The sequence below is a fragment of the Solanum verrucosum genome, unplaced genomic scaffold (genome assembly GCF_900185275.1).
Source record: "Solanum verrucosum unplaced genomic scaffold, falcon-dt-bn FXZP01001226.1, whole genome shotgun sequence".
Lineage (NCBI taxonomy): Eukaryota > Viridiplantae > Streptophyta > Magnoliopsida > Solanales > Solanaceae > Solanum > Solanum verrucosum.
In genome coordinates this window covers 33964-41049 of record NW_026019564.1, presented here as the reverse complement: position 1 = coordinate 41049, position 7086 = coordinate 33964, and the positions used below count along the sequence as shown (strand labels likewise).

At 44.6% G+C, this 7086-nt stretch overlaps 1 protein-coding gene across 1 annotated transcript; it reads right to left on the bottom strand.

Moving 5' to 3' along the window:
- Nucleotides 1–571: 571 nt before the first annotated feature.
- LOC125818333 (ATP synthase protein MI25) lies at nucleotides 572–6234 on the bottom strand. Its single transcript, XM_049497889.1, has 3 exons — nucleotides 5863–6234; nucleotides 5751–5775; nucleotides 572–5664 (listed from the first exon to the last, which is right to left on the bottom strand). The coding sequence occupies exons 1-3, from the start codon at nucleotides 6158–6160 to the stop codon at nucleotides 5073–5075; spliced, it is 915 nt and encodes a 304-aa protein (XP_049353846.1). The 5' UTR covers nucleotides 6161–6234; the 3' UTR covers nucleotides 572–5072.
- Between the last annotated feature and the right edge of the window lie 852 nt (nucleotides 6235–7086).

Here is a 7086-nt window from a genome sequence, read left to right as displayed (position 1 = left end):
GCCTGTGCCCCATGGAAAGGGCAGAGATAGGGAGTGCCTCGCGGATTTCTACTCTTATGGCTCGCGCCAGGCAGGACTGGGATCGCTGCCAACTGGGACTGCTCTTCAGTCTTCCTGAATCACCGAGCGTGAGTCCTTCTGCTCGAGCGCATTTTCTTGCCTTTCTGCGGAAGCAATTCCCTATCTTGGCCGCGGGCAAGCTTCCTGAGAAGACTCTGAAGCTTTTTCCTTTTTTAGAGAGTCAGTCTGTTTTTCGATAAAGTGAATGCTCGAATTCTTGTTCTCACACTCGCTAACTTGGCTAAGTTTGTGCACTTACAGCACTCCACAACGATTACGTGATTAACCAAGTCTGCACTGCGCCTTCCCTCCCTGAGCCATCGCTTCCCCCCGTCAGTCACTCGCACAAGGGTAGGTCTCGAGCAGTAGTCGCTGACGAAGAAGAAGATAATGAAGCAAATTGGAATCCGCCCTCATCTGCGGCGACGGCCTCTGTGGTACCAGGGCTGACCTATGAGGAGTATGAGAGAGCGATTCGACATGATCTTCGAAAGAAGCAAAAGAGCCAAGGAGCATCCTCGAATCCTGATCAAGCCCCTGAAGCTGGAAGATTGCGCATCCGATCATCGAGCGGCGCAGGTACACTCTTTCCTTTTATCCCACCTGATGATTCAACTGATTTTTTTCAAGCAATCGCAGCTACTTTCTTTCTCTTCCACTGCCTTCCCACGGACAACATAAAGCACCAACAGCGTCCGAGATTACTAGATAGAGGAGAGACCTGTACTGAAAGTTGAAAGTAAGAAAGCTTAGTTAAATGAAAGTTCTTTCAACATTTGTATCTGCCTTTCTCATAAAGAGAACAGAACTTCCTCCCGTGTGGAAGTCTGTCTTTATTCGCTGCTCCTGCTCGTCAAGTAGGCGCTTTATGCTCTGCTCTTCCAGTTAAAGTCAAGCTCCGGGTTTTTGCTCTAGTCAAAGTTCTATCTGGCTTTCCGCTGGGAAAGTAAGAGACGAGTATAGTTGCGAACCTGGAAGCCTGCTGAAAAGGGCTTCTCTTTCTAGTTCGAGAAGTTTTAAATAAAGCAAAAAGCTTTTTTCAGATGAATGGCTTGATTCTACTTCTTTCACTTTCTTTAGCTATTGGTCACTAGTCTAACTAAATAATAGTTATATATATATATTTCCTCTCTTTATCTTATCCTTACCTTAATAAAGGAACTTAATAACTAAACTTCCCCCTTGTCTTTATCCTCTTGTTCTGAGCCTGCCACCTATCGAGCCGAACAGAGCCTTTCGCCTTAGGCGCGATAGCTTCACTCTTAACCCGCATTATCTGAGAAAAGCATAGAAACAATTCCCTCATCCCGACTCAGCTTCTCTCTCCGATACAGGAAATCTAACAATTCCTATTCTTACTAACCTTTTTGCCTAGCGTCTTTCCGATATATTGAATTATCATCCCTAATCTAAGATAGCGTGATGCCACCAACAGTCGATTTATTAGACTGCTCCCCTTAATTGAATCTCCAGGCCTGCCAAAGACTGCCCACTTACAAAATAGGCCTAAGCCTATGCCAATGGACTCATGACATCCATGCACTGAGTCGTCAAATGACGCACGTTAAGAAGACCCAAGCCTACATGCACGGGCCCATCCCACAAAGTCCTACAAATGAAGACTCGGGCCTGTCAAGCCTGCTTTCCTCGATCCAAGCCCGGTGAAAAAAAAAGCATAAGAAGAGTCCGATAATGGCCGGTCTTTAAAGGCCCTTAAGAAAGAGGCTTAAGTCATCGATTCCAATCCGATAACGCTTTTCTTTTTATTGGTATGCCGCTCCGCGAGCAAGGAGCGAGCTAAGTAAATCTTACCTGAAAATGAGTGAGATTCGATTCTTTTTCCTTTGTCCTTTTTGTTTTGTCATTTTCTTTTCTCTATGATCCCAATTATTATATAATAGAAACTATAAGAATCCCAAAACATCACATAATACGTATAATTAAATTAGAGTCTCAATTTTTTTTCAATTTCTAAACAACTATCGTTTGTGAATGTAGGTTGTGTCGGGGATATACTGTGGCTAGTAAGTCATTTCGTTTGCATTTTATTCAACGAGACCGAAAACACAGCAATGATTTGTTTTATGGACAGTTATATTATTTCCAGCCCAAATGAGGTAGTGCCTAATGTCACCGGGAGCGAGTTGGTAGGGGGGCCTGAGATCTTGAGAATGGATCAAGGAAATCCTGATGCTCCGCCAGCCATTCCTCATGCTGAACAGGCTATGGGGGATCTGGATCTAGCCTTGCGATTGGGGCCGCCGAGCCCAACAAAAGAGGCTCTCGAAAGAGAGCTTTCGACCTTTCTTTCTTCCTTTGGAAATAGGGAAGTTAGAAGGGATGTCTTGGAAGGGACAATAAGGAAACTCGACTTGAACAGCGCGTCCCCAGAAAAGCTTTTTTTTGAGGATCCGACAACTTATGCAGGAACTTTCCAACAGACCGGTTGCTGCTTCCACAGCTAAGAAGGCTTTATTGAAAGCTTTAAAAGAGTGGGAGAAAGGGGACGCATGAGCGTTGGATAATGGAAAGAAGGTAGAATTGCTCGGGACCTAGTGATCGATTCTTTTTCTTTTATATAGGTAGGGTTGGGCAGCGACTCTACTCCTTGAAGTGAAGAATCGAAAGTCGTCGTTCGTTAGACAAGGCCCACGTGCTGTGCATCTCTGGTGTTCTGCTCGTGGGGAGAGGGATGCGGGAAAGTGGGGTCCTCTCACCTGTGCTCACTTCCGTTTTAGAAGTCAGATTGGATTTCTAATTGGTGCTCAACAGAAGGGTTCCAAACCTCTGAAAGGCGAGGCAGATTTAACGCTACGCCCTTCCCTTAGCGCCTCCCTCTAGGCGGGGCTCACAACCAAAGGATGCACGGGGTGAAGTTGCCACCATGAACTAAGGATTGGAAGGGTTGAGGATAGAGTTTCTTTTTCATTTCCAGGGTAGTTGGCAAGAGCTATAGCAGCTTACGATGCAGTTGATTCGGAAACATACGCCAGGGCGGTTGGGTGGGGAGTCAGATCAGGCCAACGGTCCTGCTCCGCTTTATACTAAGAGAGTGTGGTTGGGTCTGACTCCGTTATAGGGCTAGTACGCCGAGCAGCTTCGAATTCTGCTGTGCCGGTGCACAAAGCAAGCACACAAGGACTGCGTAAATCTTTGGTCTGTCTATCATTGCCCATGTTGGGCTGACTCCTTTTTTTAGGCAAGAAGACCACTAGTTGAATTATTAAACTATTAAGACTAACTGAAAAAAGGGTACTACTCTTCTTCCTCCACTACTGATATTGACTGACCTGTTGATAGGATAGCAGGGAAAGTTGAGAGTATATCCGGAGAAAGAAAAAAACCTTTTCAGGATGAGACTACGAACCCTAATGGAGCCAATGAGAAAGCAGTTGCAGGCCAGTGTAGGCTTGCTCCGCACAGGTTACATCTGGGCCTTATATTGATATTCTTTTCAATTCATTTTGAAATTTCTTCGGTCCGGGGTACCGCGCAATCCGTTTAGATCTATTTCAGTTGCCAATGAAATGGAATACGGGGGACTCTCCGTCTAAGTGGTTAATCCGACGAGTCAATTCTCAATGCGATGCATCCGTGAAATGGGACGGAGATCTGCCCGAACTTAGTCCAGTCCTATTAAAGATGGGGGCGAATCAAGCAACTCTTATAGATAGATGGGATAGGAAGGAAGAACCACTGATAGCATTTGCAGCTGCTTCTTTCCGATCGATATACAAGCAGTTGGGCGCGAAGCTTTCTTCGTGAAAAAGCTCGTCCTTGTCAATATAGGACTGTCTTTCATTCTGCTTTTACTTATTTTTTTGAAATCTATCATTTTCCAAATTTTTTCATTGTCTTTAGTACGATCTGGCTTCACACCTCTCGCCTATCGGAACACCAACCCAATCTTGAAAGCTGAAGTGGGTTTGGGGAATGGAAGAACAAGAACATCTTCTTTACCACCAAAAATGGTAACATAAGACCCTTCTTCACTCATGCTTGTCATCTGCTCGTGAATACCGTCCAGTCAAGTCTTTGTTCTTTTATTCTTAAATATGGGTGCTAACCAGATTCCCCATGTTATATGCGAGGTCAATAAAATTCTCCAGAGAGTGAGTTTCTGATCATAATGACCACCTAAAGTTGGATTTCCAGTTGTAGTTTTTAGTTTGGGGTGCCAATAGTAGCATAGTTGCTTAGTCGTCCTTCCTCTTACGTATTACAATATAGGTGCTTTTAATGCTGCCTTTAGCGGAAAACGGACTTAATGGACAAATAAGGGATAGGCAAGAATCTGTTCTTGAACTCTAGAGAACAGGCGGAAAGAGGTTCATCAGAGCGATAGGGAAAGCTTATAGAGGGGGGGTCTTACTACGACAAGTGAAGCCAGGGTTCCCTTTGTTCGGTGTCCGGGGAAGAGAAAGGAATCTATTCGGGAAGCGCTTACCAGCCCCTTTACCGATACCAAGGGGAAGCAGGAATTAGACCAATAGGGCACTGCTCTCCGCCTGTCGTAACAACAACAAAAGTCCATACCGGAATTTCATTACCTTATTCCTTAAACCCTAAAACGGAGACATTGGTACAACAGGAGGCTCGAGAGACCTCGAGCGTAATATACGCTACCCTCGGAGAGACTTTAGCCACATCTTAACCCGAATGAGGCGATCAAGAAAGTCGTGGGCCTCGTAGTACCCGCATACGACAGCTCTGTGGAGCTTTTCGGGTCGAAAACCTGTTCGACGTCAGAACCGATCTCAAAACCCTAATATCACCGTCTTCAGAGAAAGGACTTTCTCTATATCTATATCTATGCAACTAGTTCTTTCACTTGCTTCCAAATCCATCCATCTTACTTACTCAAAAGCTTTGAATATTCTACTATAAATCTTGCTTCTAGCTTTGGGCACCTCTGACATAAACAGAAATAGCGTATATACAAGGCTAGCCCTTTCTCTCAAGCGTCTTGGTATTGGATCCGCTCTTCTGTTAACATGAACATGAATTAGATTCTATTCGAATTCTTTATTCTTAAGAGAATCCCCCACCCGAACCATTCTTAAGACCACCAAGCTCTCTCGAATGAATTCTACTCTTTCTGCTTTCGAGCTACACCGGGGGCAAAATCTTTTCCCCACTAAGACGTGCATCTTTATGGCTATATCGTCCTGAAGACGGATGCGACGGGAAGAAGTGGCATTTGGAAGTGTTGCTGACTTAACATTTAGGTTTCGGCATAACAAAGCTTGCACTGTCTTTTCGCACTTAGGCGCACAGCGTGCCATTGGTAATGATTCTACTACGGTGCCACAAATTCGCAAGCTGATCCTAAGTAATCGTTGTTGTTCATTGGATTCCGGAGGAACTACTTCGTTAGGATTGGGGAATTGCTGCGATTCTTCCTGAATAGCCTGGATTCTCCCGTCGAGAGTCACTTTGAAAGTATTACCTAAACTCTTCCGACTGAATATGATAAAGCCTATAAAACATAGAGCTACTATCATTTCTTCATTATAAATTGAGATCTTCTTCGAACTTGATGCACAAATAGATAGAATAGCAGCAAATAGCATCTTTCTAGCCTGCATATTCGTGGAACTCAATCTCATTTAGAAAGTCTGATCTCTATCTTTCAGCAACTGAACGGGAAGTGGTTTAAGAATAAGAAAGGACTTTAGAATCGGATGCGCTCGCCCAGCGAGAAAGGCCCTGACCCTGCCAGCCAAGTATCAAAAAGAAAGAAGAGAAAGAAAGGAGAAGAGAACTTCGTATTTTGGTAACTCTCTAGGAGTCATCTTTAACCTTGAATGCTATTAATAGATTCTACAGCAATAGTCCCTCGGACTCGGAAAGTAATAACGAAAATAGCTAACCCAATAGCAGATTCCGCAGCTGCCACCGTTGGAACCAATGAAGCAAATGATTGACCCATCATATCATCCGAAGAAACAGAAAATACCAAAAAGTTCGAATTCACAGCTAATAACATTGATTCAATTGGCATTGACATAATAGGAATATTTCGTCTATTAAGGAGAATTCCCCGAATACCTGAAATAGAGATAATCATAGAAAATGTGAAATATTTGATAGGATCCATTTCGGGAACGTAGAATGTAAGAGAAATTCAAATGTGAAACAATACGTCAGCTCTTCTACTTGAAATATCCTTCAATTATGGAAGAAATCTTATTTTTTATACTCATGTTTTCCCTTCCCATCGCGCTCCGCCGATTGTTGTGCTCGTGTCAACCAAGCCCTCAAGTGCCGTAAATTTGCCCTGGGGACATTGGGTTTGTTGGCATTATAGGCAGCTTTGCTGGCGAAGCGGTCAATAATCATTTCGACCATCTCACTTGGTGATGGAAGTTCACCCAAGTTGTGGTGCCACAACCTTCGAACTAGGCGTGCCTTCTCCGATTCAATCAGGGGGCTAATCTGTTCGGCCAAGCGATCTTTTTGTTCTTTAATCTTGGCCAATTCAAGTTGATCCAAGGCTCTTTCGATCTCGGACCGATCCCCTGGCTCTTCTTCAGCCGCGGGAAGGCTTGGTTCTGTCGAAGAGCTAACACCCCCTCCAGCGCCCTCACCTGATCCTGAGCCAGAGGCTAAAATTCTCTCTTTTCTTTTGTTCGCTTTCCGGTTGCCCTTCTTTTCTATTTGCTGCAGTAAATGAGACTGGGAGTTGGATTTCCTTTATGACTTTCGCTCCGTTGATCGATCAACAATTCACTTCTTTAGGAAGGAGCTGAGAGGGTTCGGACCGGGGTGATTTCGCGAGTAGATGGCCCGGCATTCAAGCAATCAATCATTCTTTCTATCGGAGACTTCGAGACAGTAGAAGTCTGACCTTCCCATCTTCATCTATCCGGCTCAGGGCCTCATTAGCGTGCTCGTCTGCGAGCTATGCTGGTTCTGTAGAGTAATGGCCCGCAAGAAAGGAGAGAGAGGCGGGCTTGGCGACAGACCGCGTCACGGCTATTCCATTCCTTCTGTACTAGAGTTCGGTGGAGGAACTGTAAGAGA